Genomic DNA, 16,791 nt, shown 5'->3' with positions numbered 1-16,791 from the left:
AAAAAAAGCTTGCCTTGTAACATCTCACTTAAATATAATAAGTGTTCGTTTCCTAGACTCAGTGCTGAGTTTGTAAACTAACATTCTGAAAACAAAGCCATGATTAGTAGCATTTGTTCATTTCTGTGCTATAGATATTACTACCGTGGTAGATTTCAAGCCCCAACACAGTCACTAAACACAGCATTGGGAAGAGATGCACACACAATGGCTGACCATTGCCCTATGGGGATATAGGCCCATAGATACCAGGCATTCTGATTTTTCAAGAATATTTAGATAATCCAAATACTTATGTGGCATCCTCCTCTTTTAAAATGGTAGCAACTAATTCAGTTGTTTTTATTTATTTATTTATTTTTAATTCAGTTGTTTTTAAAACACTGTGCAGGCCTCCCCAAAAACCAAGCCTGCAGGAGAGATAGCAGCTTCTGTTATCGAGTTTATACAAACAACTCTAGACTCAGGGATCCATTGATGAGTCATTAGTCAATTTAAGAATAATATTTACAGCATTTAGAAAATTATTTTACATCAAGAAACTTGGCTTTCATGTGTGTATATGTATATTTATTTTTACTTTCCAAATACTGTTTACTTCACTGAAGCCTGGAGGCAGGGAAAGGGTGTGTGAATGTTTGGGACACCAAGTCTAGGACTGCATGTTGACAACGGTGACATACAGGGCCATAGAGTGCTGTCCAGCTGCCCAGGGAACAGAGATGGACAAAGGTCTCCATGACAAAGGCCTCACAGATGCTAAGGAACATCAGTAGGAGTACTGATGGCTGAAAAGTGAGGTATGGGTGGTAGCGTGTTATCATCCAGACCTGGGCAGATGAGATGATGTAATGGACCAGACTGATGTTGGAGTCCATGCTCTTCTGGATGTCCTTCCAGTCAAACTCCATGCCCTGGGCTCCAACTCAGATGGGATGCAGTGGGACATAATGAGCGTGGCCATGGCCCAGCCTAGGGCAGTAACATGATCTTGTATTCCCTCTTGCATACATTCCAGGACATGACAAGGTTTAGGCCTAACAGGCCTGCCACATCCACGTTGACCTTGATGACACCTCAATGAAGTCAGGGATGCCACCTTCCCAGGTGGGGAAAAACAAGGCCAGGAATAGCATCTTGCACAGCTGCATGAAGAGGTAGGTGACCCTGGCCTGCACGCACTTCCAGAAGGCATTGCACTCAGGCCACAGTGCTTGTAGGTGATGAAGTAGTGGAAGTAGGCCAGGGTGAACCATTCCAGAAGTGGCACAGGGTCATGGCACTGACCTCCTGGGCCTGCCAGAGCGTGGGTCTCTGCCTCGGCTGGCCTGCCACTCACTCATGTATAATTATTAGGTGGAAAGATAGGAGGGCATAAGATACATATCTTAGGCATCAAAGTTAGTATTTACACTAGGAAGAAGGATCTATAAGTTAGTGTTCAAAAGAATATACAAAACTAAAATTTGATTCAACCCCATTACAACCAAGTTTTGCCTCATCATAGGCCCCTCAAAAAAGGTAGATGAAATTGACTTAATTTTATTCCAAAAGAGTACATTTCAACTAGATAACTATGAATAGGAAGAGGGAAGAGGATAAACAGGGCAGGAGTGGAGGTAGGACTTACCCATGTGCCCAGGTAAAGGCTTGGATTGGTGTATCTAATGGCAGGGACCGTGGCTTGTCCAGAGTCTTCTGTGAGTACAAGGGCCAGCTCTATGGCTGCTAGAATAAGAAGAAACCCGACAAGCACCTGAGAAGGAAAAAGACCACTGTTAAGAGGATATCATGCTTTAGAATAGAATGGTTCCTGATAACAGATGAAGTTCAATGTATGCTAGGATAGGTTTTTGAGGAATGTTGAGTGTGATGGTTTTAAACTATGTTCACAAATTCTTTGATATTCCTCCCCTCAAAAAGTAGATCTTGGTACCCCTCCCCTTGAGTGCGAGCATTAACTTAGTGATTCAATTCTAAAGAATAGAATATGGTAGAGGGTCATAAAAAACAAGATGCCTGCCCCATTCTCTTTCTCAGATCACTCACTTCAGGAAAAGCTATCAGTGCCATCGTGAGGACGCTCCAGTAGCTCTATGGAGAGATCCACTTGGTAAGTAACTGAGACCTCTTGCCAACAGCCATGTGAGTGAGTCATCTTAGAATTAGATGCTGTAGCTCCAGTCAAGCCTTCAGATGACCTTAGTCTCTGCTAGCATATCAGCTGCAAGGCCATGAGAAACCCTGAAGCAGAACCCAGGGAAGCAGCTCCCAAATTTCTGATCCATGGAAAATGTACGAAATGTGGTTTTTTTAATTGCTAAGTTTTGGAGTAATTTGTTATACAACAATAGGTAACTAATAAAAATAAATTGAAAAAGGGAGCCCCCTTACCCCAATTGGGATTTCCAGTTTCCTTGGTCATATTCCCATTTCCTTGGTTATTCCCAGCCTCTTCCCCAGACAACGTTTGAAGTTAATGTTGCAAACAATTATGACTATGTCACCCTAGGAGGACTCCAAGCCAATCAATATTTGTCCTATGAGTTCATAAGACGTGCTACACATTGTATTATTCTAAAGCATCACCTCCACCCATCAGGATAAAAAATTACTACTTCCAGTGAGGAGGTCCACCAGAATCTTAGGCCTCAAAATGAGGATCTTTAGGACCATCTCCCTTACCCCATCTCTTCAACTCCCATCCATCTATCCCTACTCATTCCCATGTCTCATTCATCCAGAATGGTTCAGGCAGAAATACTGGGCTGCCTGTAATGAAAACCAACCAGTGAGGGAGATTAATGCATCTGTAGTAGGACTAGTGTGGTTATTTAGCAAGGCATAAAGTCAAAGACATGTTGATAAAGAGAATGCGTTTCTCAAGCACATCTATATTGTGCTTTCTTACATGACACTGAGGTTTTTTCTGGAAAAAAAATAACAGCTTTTGAAGTGGTAAGATATGTTTGCCTTTAGGTAAATTGGGCATAAAATAGAGCAAGGTGGAGCTAAAGCACCCAGTCAAGGAGGACTTGAGGAGAACAGGTGAAGAGACTACTAACCAGCTCCCTAGGCCAAGGAAAAAGAATAGGCCTTGCCACAGGCTTCCATATATTAAACTCTTACATATTGATTAGAAATATCCATATCAAAAAGAACAATTTACATTATAAGGGACTCCTACAAAGCATTTCAAGATGAAAACAATCCAGTGCAAAAGGCATAGAATGGAAAATTTAAAGAAAAAAAAAAAAACATGGCTTTTAAACATAGGAACAGATGCTTAACCTGATAATTAGTGCATTTTCAAATTATAATGATATACCATTTTTCACTTAACTGCTTAGCAAATATCAAAAAGTTTGATAAAAAGTTGGTGAGACTGAGGAAAAACTCTATGGAGGATAATTTTCACCATTTACAAAAGTTTAATATACTCTTCACCATAACTTCGTTTGTAGGAATTTATGCTTGCCGACACAGGTAAAAAAGTTGTTTACTGCAGCATTACCTATGATGACAGAAGGTTAAAACCACCTAAATTTGTTACGTAGGGCACATAAGTTATGGTACATCCAAATAACTGCATCACGAGTAGTCATTAGAAAGCAGATTTTTAGGTGCAAAAATGGAGGGATCTTCAAGACACGGACACTAACGTAGGACTCTAAATTTGTGTAAAGAAAAGTAGGCATTTTTATAAACATAGATTATCTCTGGAAGTATATACAAGGAACTGGTGTCAATGGTTGCTAATTCAGACAAGAATGAGTGACTAGAATACCATGTACCTTTTGTACATTTTGAGTTGTAATCCTGATTTATTCAAAAGATTAAAGTTAACTATAGTGGAATACTACTCAGCCATCAAAAAAAATATAAAATCTTGCCATTTGCAATGATGTGGATGGAACTAGAGGGTATTATGCTAAGTGAAGTAAGTCAGTCAGAGAAAGGCAATTATCATATGATCTCACTCATATGTGGAATTTAAGAAACAAAACAGAGGATCATATGGGAAGAGAGGAAAAAAATAAAACCAGAGAGGGAGAAAAACCATAAGAAACTCTTAATCATAGGCAACAAACTGAGGGTTGCTGGAGGGGAGGGAGGTGGAGGGATGGGGTAATTGGATGATAGATCTTAAGGAGGGCACTTGATGTAATGAGCACTCAGTATTATATAAGATTGATGAATCACTGACCTCTACCTCTGAAACCAATAATACATTATATGTCAATTAATTGAATTTAAATTTTAAAAAAGTATATGAAAAAAAATGTTAAATACAGTAACATGCCCATTTTAAAAAATGAGCAAGTGATGTGGACAATTCATAAATATGCTCAACCAATTAAACATCAATTGCATTAGTACTTCTAGAAATGCAAAGTGAAACAATAGGATGTCATTTTTACATATAAAAGAAAAATAGGTTAGACCCAGTGCTGGCAAGGGTGCAGAGACAAACTTTAACACACTTTTGGTGAGAAAATAAATCGGCAAAAAGCTTCCTAAATTATAAATATTTTCCAATTTTTCAAAAGCCTAAACTGCTCACATTCTTTGATATAGTCATTCTCCTAGGAAGCCATTCTAAGGAAATACTCTGAATTTCAAGCAAATACTTATGCACTGAATGTTAACCAGAGTCTTAGTTTTAGTAGTAAAGTATTTATAAAACCTAAAATAACCCAAAACAGTGGTGGAGAGGTTTGTTGGGAGGAATTAATGCTGCAAGAGTTGTTAAAATAAGTTATGGTATTCTCATGTGATGATTATGTAGCTATTAGAAGGTGGAGGAGGGTCGGTAATGTATCCTCCAGACTGAGAAGGTGCTTTCATATGGAAAAACGATGCAAGCCACTCTATACCATTTACACAGTATTATTCAGTTAACTTACTGACAGGGGTAATCAGGTAGGTGGATGGATGTACAACAAAGGGCACTATGCAGCTATTTTCCACCCCAAATTCCCCCCACTCATTTTCCCCAGCCACCCAGTCCTTAATCTCCAGCTTTCATAAAGCGAGGGGCATGCTGGTGAGGTCACAGGGTAGTTATCTAAAGTGGTACTACCTCTGCACCCAATGGCTCTCTACTAGTTATCTACAGTAGCCAGAGGGGAGAACAAATGGAGGGCCAAAGACAGAGTCAGTGTTGTCTACACTCCTACATTCCATCCCCAACATCTTTATGGCCCACACAATACCTGCACAGCATACTTCACTATGACCCTAGAGCCAGATTGCAGGAGATGACTTGCATTCCTAGGTCACAGCAGCAATACAAACAGCAATGCAAGATCCCCCAGGCCTGCTAAAGGGGTCCTTTCCTCAGACCCAACAGTTGAAGCGACTGTGAATTTCAACCCAAGAGGTAGCCCATGACAGGAAGCTATTTCCTGATGCAACAGGAGGGAACATCAGCAATGCTAAGCTCAAGAGACAAATGCTTTATGGGCAATAGACATGGAAAATCTTATTTCAGCAATAACCTAGTAGCTGTTTTGGCCCCATGAGCCAATACCACCCCTGCTTTTCATCATTCCTCATTCTGGAGAGATGGGGTGACAACCACCCTATCTTCTTCTTGCTGAAAATAGGTATAGATCAGAATTTGAAGAATGAAACAGCCTTGCATCCAATTAAAGATATTCCTTAGTAGTAAGTTGAACCCCCACCCTTCATAGAGCCATTATTTTGGAACTTTCACGGGTGGTTGTAGCATCTTATTCTATATTTCACATCAGGGTCGATTAGGTCAGTTCAATTAAACAGTGAATGGGGTCATTTCAGGAGGCGGTCCTGCAGGTGGACTTTCAAAGGCAAGTCCATAGTATGCAAGCAATCTGGTAGATAAGTAGCCAGATATACAAGGAAACCAGAAGAATTCAGAATCCAGGCTAGTTTTATAGGTAAACAATAAACATTCAAGACAATCAGAACTAGAATCTAATAGCCATAAAGATATGTTACTGAAACATTTTTTTTTCCTCTCTAAAAATCACCCTCAAAGGCAGCCAAGTTAAGACTAAGTTGTTTATAAACCAAGCCCAGTTTTAACTTGGCCTATTTACGTAAGTGCAGCAAGAATAGTGACTGGCCATTTAAGTTCTTTTAAATTTGGTTTGTGGGAACTTTTTTTTTTTCCCCCAAGATTTTATTTATTCATTTGAGAGAGAGAGAGAGGAAGGAAGGGAAAGGGAAAGAGAATCTGAAGCAGACTCCTCACTGAGTGCAGAGCCCAACAGGGGGCTTGATCCACAACGGCGAGAACATGACCTGAGCCAAAACCAAGAGTCAGACCTTTAAACTGACTGAGCCACCCAGGTGCCCCTGCTAGAACTTTTCATAAGGAATTTCAGATTGTGCCTTAAACAGCCTTTTGAGGCCAAGAGCCAAGCCAAATACTTGCTATTAACTCCCCTGCAATGCTTATAGATCTGGGTTACTTCCTCTCTTCCCCAAAATCTTGTGAACTTGCCAGGAAGTGACCTTCCTTACTTATCTGGTAAGGCTCCCAGGAACCCTATATGGAAGGTACCAGGCTGATTTTTTTTTTTTTTTCTCCAACGGTCATTCACTGGCTCCATCAAGTCAACCTTAGTTCCTTCAAGCTGTCTGGTCACATCTGAGTCTATGCAGGTCTCTCTCAAATAGGACACTCCAGTCAAGGCCTTGGTAATACAACCAGTCATTCCAACAGTGTCGTGTTACAAGGAAAACATTCTTATTGAACTTCTACAAATAAGTATAATTGATTTCCCTTCAGACAGATTGTCCTGGTTTCACTTAAGTCAGCCACCAGAGCAGCTACTGTAGCATTGGGTTGATTGATCATAGGGGCAAGGACAGATCCTAAGGTCCTGCACGATGCCCCAGGGGTCCTTTAGCCTCCCGGTATCCCACGGTTGTAACACCCAAGCTACCACCCCCTCTCGGCCCTTTTGCTTAAAGTGGCTCTTCAGCTCCACTAATTTAGTTGCAGAATATTCCCTCAGTCGCCGACTAGTGGGAATTTCCTCTCGGTCATCTCTGGTACATTGTATTGTTTTTTGAATGACTACAGTATGGACAATTTGGAAAAAACAAAAACCCCTTTGAAACGGTGGAAACGAAAACTGGTAACTCAGTGAAGTGGATGAATAGTCTTGCATTTTAAAAGCTTATGGAGGGGCACCTGGGTGGCTCAGTCGTTAAGCGTCTGCCTTCAGCTCAGGTCACAATCCCAGGGTCCTGGGATTGAGCCCCGCATCGGGCTCCCTGCTCCGTGGGGAATCTGCTTCTCAGTCTCCCTGTGCCCCTCCCCCCACTTGTGCTCCCTCTCTCATAAATAAAAATCTAAGAAAAAAAAAAGAGATGAGGAAAGCTTGAAAACATTTTGCTATGTTAAATAAGTCAGGTGCTAAAGGCTACATAGTATATAATTCCATTATATGAAATGTTCTGAATAGGCAAACCCATAGACAGAAAGTAGATTAGCAGTTGCTCAGGATTAAGGGAGAGGGATGACAGGGGAGGGAATGGGTTGTTACTGCGTAATAGGTACTGAGTTTCTTTTTGGAGTAATGAAGCTATTCTGGAATTAGAGGTTATGGTCACACATTTTTGTGAGTCTACTAAAAACCACTGAAATGTACACTTTAAACAGGTGTGTTTTATGGTATGTAGACTATGTATCAATAGAGCTATTTTTTTAAGTGGTATATAGGAGTGTCTGCTATCTTTATCTGCCTCTGGACAGACTTGAGGGTGTGATACCTGGAGCTGCTGCAGCCATCCTGCAATCATGTGTTAGCTTAATAACTGGCTTGACAGGCTGAGCCAATCAGAAAAAAGATGAAAATAATGAGCTATCTGCTGAGGTTGTTGAGCTTCTAAAGTAATAAGTCCTGGGGCTGCACTGCTTCTGGTCTTCTTGTTATGTAAGAGAATCAATTCTTTATTGTCTCACAGGTATGACTTGCAGGTGAGATCTTGCACTGACAGAAATCTATCCTTTGTGGTCAGCCCCAGCTGCGAGTAAGACTGGAAAAAAAGGACCGAAATCAGAGTCTTAATTGAAGTTCAGAGTAAACTCGTCTTCATTCAGCAGGCATGCAGTAAGGGTGGAGAAGTCCCGAAGCTCTTGGGAGAAGCCAGAAGCTCCCACAGTTGTCCAGGACTCAGAGCTCAAAGGCAGTCCTCCCCGCAAGAAGAGGCCAGCTTGGGGGGAGCTGACTTACAGAATGGCAGAGGGGTCTACTCCAGTCACATATATTCATTAACTTAGTCCTTTGCTTATAAATGCAAAAAGAACACTAATAACATAAGAAAGTTGAGAAAAACCAATACCAACAAAGAAGATAGCCAAGATAATTAAACAGAACAACTGATTCTGGGATAAAACAAATTATTAAATGAACAGAAGATACTTTTAAATTATTTTAAAATTAATGTCCTAAGAGAGGTCTGAAAAGACATTGCATCCATTAATAGGTTGATGTTTTAAAAAAGGCATATTCCGAAATTAAGGATAATTCTTAGAAATCAAACCCATGATTGCAAAAATAAAGGCTCTTTAGGATGACTGAAAGAAAAGAAATTGGGGAATATCACAGAACATAGGTGAAAATGAAAAAGAAATTTAAAAAAGAGAGAAGTTGAGAAGGAAAATCAATTCAGTGTCCAAAATCCACCTAAAAGAAGTTCTAAAGAGATGGAATTTCAAAATTGGAGGTAAGAAAGTAAACGAAGTAATATATGAAAATTTCTCAGAGATAAGAAAGACACGAGTCTTTAGGTTGAAAGTGTTGAACCCATTGCATGAGAAAAGACCCATCTAAACAGACTCTCATGAAATTTCAGGATGTCAAGAATAAAGAGGATAAAACCTTCTACAGAAGATAACTCAGTAGCACAGGATGTTGGGGAGCAATATAGCAACATTTTCAGAGTTAAAAAAATGTTTTTGAAGCTAGCATTCCATATCCAGATGAATATTTTCAGAAAGCAAGGACTTTGAGATTTATTTATTGTTGCTCTCTCTGAAAATTTTATATGAGGATCTTCTTCAGATCCAAGAAATGTGGGGGCACTAATTCTCTTATTTTACACAAAGAGGTATCAAGATGTAGAATCTAAAATTGATGGCAGATTATTTTTAGGAATAAGGGTAACCAACAGAAGAACTGAAAACAATCATACAAAATTAAAAGACTGAGAGAAAGATGAGAAGAAGAAAAGAAAGGTGAGGGTAGGGCCAATGAACTGAATTCCTTGTCTTTCACAGAGGGCAGAAATAGATCTTTTTTAAAGGTGTTAGATCAAGAAATGCAGGTACGAACACATTATTTGCAGATACAGAGGTAACCATCAAAATAATTTTAAATGAAGGCTCTGGAGAATGGTACTGGGAGATAGAAGGGTGAGAAAGAGACTTTTACTTTTCATTTTCTGTTTCTTTGTTCAGTTTTTTTTTTTTTTTAAGAGTGGCAGGAAACATACCAAAATGTTAATAGGAGTATACAGAGTGATAACAATGATCAGTGGATTTAATTGGCTTCCTATTTCTAGAGTTTCCGAACTTTCTACAATAACCATGCATTTTTTTTTTTAAGATTTTATTTATTTGTTTTACAGAGAGAGCGAGCGAGCGAGCGAGAGAGAGCACGAGCAGGGGGAGCGGCAGGCAGAGGCAGAGGGAGAAGCAAACTCCCCCCGGAGAAGGAAGCCTGATGGCGGGCCCGATCCCAGGACACTGCAATCATGATCTGAGCCAAAGGCAGACACTTAACCAACTGAGCCACCCAGGTGCTCAACCATGCATTATTTTTATAATCAGAAACATGCACACACTTTTATTAAATAGGATCAGGGAAATATTATGGTTGTCCTTAAACAGTCCTTGTCTTTGATCTCTGATTTATTGGAGGGGCTTCAAGCATGCATGGAATTTACTAAACTTCTTAAGGAAACACAATCTCACTGGTATTAAGAGAGAAAGGAGAGTGGTTTGGCCATATTTAATATCTCTCCATCTCTGCAAGGTCCTCCTTTTCCCAGAGTTTTATGAATGATAGGCACTCTGGTTGAATCTTCTATCCATTGCAGAGTGTCTATTTCTACCACTTCCCTGGCATATAAGTGTCTAACTTCAGCATCAATATTTTCAGGGAATATGACCCCCAGCAGTCTATTTTATTTTCAAAAAGTCAGTATTATTAGAAAGTCCTTCAATATATTTAGCCAAAGTGGACTTCCCTGGAATAATCTCCACCCACTTAATCTTGATCCTGCTCTCTGAAACTTTTCAGAACACGCCCTGTAATCCTCTATGTTATATTCTGCAATCACTTAAAGATGATTTCCACATTTCGCTGGCTCAACACCAAGTCTATTTTTGCTGCACATCTTTCTTGCTCTGACCTCAGCACTTCCACAACCTCCAGAACCAAATTCCTCTTTCATTTCCCTGGGATTAAGCTCATTCATTCATTTATTTTGTAATTCAATTCATTCAATTACCTACTGTGCATCAGGTCCTTTCAGTAAGAATGTACCTTTAACCAAACAAACTTGTAGAATCTCTCACCTTGGTCAAGCAAACTGACTTAGTTCAGACAAGTATAGACAGTTCAGGAAAGTCAGAGAGAAACAGCCCAAAAGCAGGTAGAAGAGGAAATGGAGAAATAAAATCAAGTTGAGGAATGAGCCAAGAAGTTTCTCATAGAAGAAGTAAAGTTTTATTGTGTGAGGAGTTATACTTCAGTCTGTTTTAGAGAAGAGACCAATTATTTTGAAATTTTTAAGAGGTAGCTAATTTGTGCTTGTTACTCTCAGGGTAGAGAACAAAAAAGTAAAGTATAAATTACGAATGGAGCTCCTGAGACTATGAGCAAGGATGAGTGGATTATTAGCTACAGGAAAAAAAAAACCCAATACATTGATTTTCTTTTTCTCTATAGAGATTTGTATTTATAAAGGTTAGACAAAATGGGTTATATCCATATAATATAATATAATTCAGCCATAAAATGGGAATGAAGTACTGACACATGCTACAATATGGATGTACCTTGAAAATCTTATGCTAAATGAAAGAAGCCAACCATAAAAGACCATATATTATTATAAGATTCCATTTATATGAAATGTCTGAAATAGGGAAACCATAGAGATAGCAAGTAGGTTAGTGGTTGCTTAGGACTAAGGAGGATGGGGAGATAGGAGGTTTCTTTCTGTTCTAAAATTGATTATGGTGATGGTTGTACATATCAATATGCTAAAAAAAAATTGTATTTAAATGGGTGAATTGAGTCTCCAAAGGCAAGGGAAACTAAAGCAAAAATGAACTATTGGACTTCATCAAGATAAAAAGCTTTTGCACAGCAAAGGAAACAGTCAACAAAACCAAAAGACAACCTAAAGAATGGGAGAAGATATTTGCAAATGTCTCATCAGATAAAGAGCTAGTGTCCGAAATCTGTAAAGAACTCAACAAACTCAACACCCAAAGAACAAAGAATCCAGTCAAGAAATGGGCAGAAGACATGAACAGACATTTCTCCAAAGAAGACATCCAAATGGCAAACAGACACATGAAAAAATGCTCAACATCACTCAGCATCAGGGAAATATAGATCAAAACCACAATGAAATTCCACCTCACACCAGTCAGAATGGCTAAAATTAACAAGTCAGGAAATGACAGATGTTGGTGGGGATGCAGAGAAAGGGGAACCCTCTTACACTGTTGGTGGGAATACAAGCTGGTGCAGCCACTCTGGAAAACAGTGTGGAGGTTCCTCAAAAAGTCAAAAATAGAGCCACTTATTATACTACTAGGTATTTACCCAAAAAATACAAATGTAGTGATCTGAAGGGGCACCTACACCCCAATGTTTATAGCAGCAATGTCCACAATAGCCAAACTATGGAAAGAGTCCAGATGTCCATCAACAGATGAATGGATAAAGATGTGGTATACACACACACACGCACACACACACAATGGAATATTATTCAGCCATGAAAAAATGAAATCTTACCATTTGCAATGATGTAGATGGAACTAGAGGAAATTATGCTAAGTGAAATAAGTCAATCAGAGAAAGCCAATTATCATATGATTTCACTATGTGGAATTTAAGAAACAAAACAGAGGATCATAGGGGAAGGGAGGGAAAAATAAAATAAGACGAGTAGAGAGAGAGAGAAAAAGCATAAGAGACTCCTAACTATAGGAAACAAACTGAGGGTTGCTGGAGGGGAGTGGGGTGGGGGGATTAGATAACTGGGTGATAGGCATTAAGGAGGGCATGTAATGTAATGAGCATTGGGTGTTATATATAACTGATGAATCACTGAACTCTAATTCTGAAACTAATAATATACTATAAGTTAATTAATTGAATTTAAATTAAATTAAATTAAAAAATAAATGGGTGAATTGTATGATATGTGAATTATATCTCAATAAAGCTGTTTTTTTAAAAGTTAAAAGTTCTTTTTTTAAAGATTTTATTTATTTATTTGACAGAGAGAGAGCAAGAACAGGAACACAAGTAGGGTGAGTGGGAGAGGGAGAAGCAGGTTTCCCACTGAGCAGGGAGCCCGATGTAGGGCTTGATCCCAGGACCCTGGGATCATGACCTGAGCCGAAGGCAGACGCTTAATGACTGAGCCACCCAGGGGCCCCTAAAAGTTAAAAGTTCTTATAGTTAATAATTATAAGTAGGATAGGATACTGATTTATTCATTACCCAGCCTTTTCCTGGAAGTCTCTAACTCATTCCCAAGGGTATTAAAGCATATTGTTCCATATTCAGAATCTAACACATTCTTGACTCAACCTCTACTTCTAGAGACATTTAATATTAGCATTTAACAAATTCATACTGAGTGTTAAGCCCTGTGCTTGGCACTTGGATCAACAAAGAAGACAATGACCCTGCACCTACTCTTAGGGACTTCATTCTTTCCTATCCAGAGTCCAACAAAACTCACCACCAGCCCCTGCCTTGGAGTGTCAATGAAAATCACATTTCATTTGGCCAAGTTCCTTCCTTCCATTTAGATTGCAGATAACCTAAGGTCATTGGTATGTGTGCTCATAGAACATCAAATCTAATTAGCATTTTTAATTAAACCCTGTTTAAAGATCAGGATGGATAGGGAAAAACAAACCACCACCACCAACAAAAAAAACTAGTGCAAAAAGCAGATGGTGGAGTTTATGAGGTGGCTTTTCAAACTCAATTGAATGTCTTGGTTCCCACAAGACCCTTTCTGCATTAATCAGTGCACGTGGCTGACAGGCTCCTCCCCTAGTTCCTCTTGGGCTCTCTCCTGCAGCTCCTGTCCTTTCGATATTTCCTTACTCAGGCATGTCACTGTGAGCACTCACCCTACCTCACTCTACTGTGAGTGACTGTCCAGACTCATGGAAGACTTTGGGAAAATGGAAGCCTTATTTCAGACCTGAGTTATGGGAGATGAATGATGGCTGGATTACCTGAATGGTACAGAGAAAATGGTGCATTTTATTTTCACCTCCTTGTAGGTGCCAACCGAATTACAGTCCCCTGATTTATTAAAATAGTTTCAAGACAGGTCATCCAGTATTTGCTTCTCAAATATTAAAAAGACAATAACTATTTGATTGTTTACTCATCATCGGTGTTTAAAGAGTCTGATATCAATAAGATTTAAGAGTCACTATCCTTTTACTTTTTAAAAAAATTTTTTATTGTTATGTTAATCCCCATACATTACATCATTAGTTTTAGATGTAGTGTTCCATGATTCATTGTTTGTGCATAACACCCAGTGCTCCATGCAGAACGTGCCCTCTTTAATACCCATCACCAGGCTAACCCATCCTCCCACCCCTATCCTTTTACTTTTTAAGATTTTATTCATTCATTTGAGAGAGAGAGCACGAATCAGGGGTAGAGGCAGAGGGAGAGGGAGAAGCAGACTCCCTGCTGAGCAGGGAGCCCAAGACAGGGCTGGGTCCCAGGACCCCAAGATCATGATCTGAGCCGAAGGCAGACACTATCAACTGAGCCCCCCAGGCGCCCCAAGAGTCACTATCCTTACGCAAAAATTAAAGTTACCTTAACTAAGAAATATGACAAAAGGCCAGTGAGCACCTGTCTCAGGAAAGCTGATTAAAGATAGGGAAAAGACACTTTAACCACCAAAAAATCTCTCTATCCTGTACCAAGTAATTAGAAAATAGTGGAGTTCCCATACCTGCTTAGCAAGGTAGAGTTTGGTTATAGGAGATCTTTTGATCTTGGATCTATACACATGAAGAAGCTGCCAAGGGGCCAGGAACCAAAGGAAACCCAAGGGAATCCACACCAGAACAGTTTGCTCAAAACAAAGTGGCAGGTCCGCTTCTGGGCTATCCAAGAATGAAGAATTCTGGGGGACCAAAACAGAAAGATTGTTGAATATACTCATTTTTTGAAGACAGAAAACAAGCGTGAGCGCATCCTCCACTTTCCCAAACAATTTTAACTCTGTTCTCTATCCATATCCAACCTGACCCTTTACCTAGATGCATTTTCCTATTTATCTCCATTGATATAAAGTCAACATTTAATGACAGTGACTTTTCTGGTCAATCCAACCTTTAAAAACCTTTCGTTCACCAGCTATTCTAAGTAAACCTCACCACTGCATTTGCGAAGTTGTGGGAAGAAGAGGAATGGACTGTTCTTCAAATAGTTCCCTAGGATACAGACACTTGTTCTTATTTTTGTTTCTAGCACTAATTAAACTCCCTGACGGATGTTCAAACATGCAGGCAGCAGGATGCTTTAGTCATACTATGGCATTTCGCCTCCTTTGGGCCAGAGGGCTTACAGTGATTTGAACCTGAGAGGACCTTGGGCCCAAGAGCTGTAAAGGCACTAGTGCATGGAAGGCTCATCCCCAGCAAGTCTGTACTAGTCTTTACATTCTGTAATAGAAGTATCTTGTGAGGGCGCCTGGGTGGCTCAGTTGGTTAAGCGACTGCCTTCGGCTCAGGTCATGATCCTGGAGTCCCGGGATCGAGTCCCGCATCGGGCTCCCTGCTCGGCAGGGAGTCTGCATCTCCCTCTGACCCTCCTCCCTCTCATGCTCTCTGTCTCTCATTCTCTCTCTCTCAAATAAATAAATAAAATCTTAAAAAAAAAAAAAAAAGAAGTATCTTGTGAAGGGAGGGTGGGGAGCACCAGTTCTTATTTCTTGAGTCTTGTGAGGGTAGATTTTTCTCTCCTCATAAAATTTTTTTAGTTGTTTTTGTATAGTCGTTCACACAGACTCTTTAAAGCAAACATTGCAGTGCTCTGACCAAGATAATCTGTCAGATATTCTCAGAGAGAATTTCCAAAGGATGGCCTGGTAAGATTCTGGGGCCTATTAAGACCCATCTTCCTATGATATACATGTCCCAGCCTTGAGGCCCTTGGGGCCCAGGTTCTTTCTAAGATGTGAAGTGTTAACCACCTGCTCTGCTATCTCATTCCCACTCTTCTTATCTCTCCATAAAGTTATCTAACTTTACAATTCAGAAAAATTACCTAAGATAGTTAGACTATTTTAACAAGCCTTCCATGTGATTCTGATGCTGTGCCTAGGCATTTGCAGACCACACTTTCACAGAATCACTGAATCCTAGGTTCCTTCTCATTTTCGATTCCACTAAGCCATTTGGTACTGTTGCTCACTCTGACCTGAAATTCTCTACTCTAATGGTTCAGAAATTGTCTCAGTGCTCATGGTGCCCATCCCTTACCTCAGTTTCCACTCCATACCACTCATTGCCAGTCCCTCTAAGAAGATATCACTATCATTTCAACATCAGCAAGATTCAACCTTGGGTCTTCTCTTCTTCCTCCCACCCCACAAACTACACAACAACAACTTTCCCTCCTAACATTGTTGAAATTGGAATCCTTTTCCCTATTTCTCTTTAGAGAAGACAATTTTACAGCTAGCTAGTCTGAGAAAAGAATCTGGATACAATAAATATACGTTAGAGAATACATACATTACCTCTTCCACATAGAATATCCTCTGGAGATACTATGACTTATCTTTTCTTAAGCGCCCCCCCCCCAAAAAAACTTAAAAAACCCCCCAAACCAAAAAACTCTGAGCTTTAGACCACCTGCACATCTAACTTTTCTGGTTCTTATTGGTAACCACTGAGGCTAATCTGTTAGTTCTGTCTGAGAAGAGTCAACAGTGAAAATAAGTATTACTTCTCACCCAAAACGTAGAGTTGCAGAACTTCTCCAACATGATTCCTGGAGCACTTGTGGAATGAAGACTCTTCTGTGACTCTCATTTATTTACTCTTTTCCTCAGAGAAGGTGGACTGCAAGTAGCAAGGCGTTATCTCCCATTCTGATGTTCTGATGTTCCTAATAAAAGCAAGTCTCCTGACCTTTCATCCTAACAGTTTACTCATTAACCTTCCTCAGATGTTTATTTACATTATCCCAGTGGATAGACAGTGACTGAGGATTGAGGAGCCCCAGGGGCAGGTAGACTCACCATTTCCCAAGTACAAGAAGCCTCTGTAGGTATGGTCATATCTAAAAGGAACCACTGAAAAATGTTAGCAGAGCTGGCAGACAACTCAGGAGTTGAGGAGCCTTTCCTTCTCCTGAAGGCATATGACCTAAAAAGAGAAGCATCAATGGAGGGGCAAGTACCCTTAAACATGCAGTTTCACTTCCATTTTAAGGCCTTAGAATTTATAGGAATGTGAAATATCCTACTCCTTTGGATTTTAAATTAAGA

At 39.9% G+C, this 16,791-nt stretch overlaps 1 protein-coding gene and 1 pseudogene across 1 annotated transcript in view; both read right to left on the bottom strand.

Annotated features, from left to right (window-relative positions):
* The window catches only part of ABCC2 (ATP binding cassette subfamily C member 2), a 60,389-nt gene extending 43,988 nt beyond the window's left edge, over positions 1-16,401 (bottom strand). Inside the window, exons 1-3 of the mRNA XM_021699979.2 lie at positions 16,255-16,401; positions 14,245-14,418; positions 1,631-1,756 (exon numbers count right to left, since the gene is read on the bottom strand). Coding sequence (XP_021555654.1) covers positions 1,631-1,756; positions 14,245-14,418; positions 16,255-16,287 — 333 coding nt within the window. The 5' untranslated portion in view covers positions 16,288-16,401. The remainder of the gene's footprint in view (positions 1-1,630; positions 1,757-14,244; positions 14,419-16,254) is intronic.
* On the bottom strand, positions 600-1,278 carry LOC110589371 (annotated as a pseudogene).
* Positions 16,402-16,791: the final 390 nt, after the last annotated feature.

Source organism: Neomonachus schauinslandi, chromosome 6, assembly GCF_002201575.2.
Source record: "Neomonachus schauinslandi chromosome 6, ASM220157v2, whole genome shotgun sequence".
NCBI lineage: Eukaryota > Metazoa > Chordata > Mammalia > Carnivora > Phocidae > Neomonachus > Neomonachus schauinslandi.
Note: the sequence above shows the minus strand (reverse complement) of the source record. Positions and strands in the feature narration are given on the sequence as shown.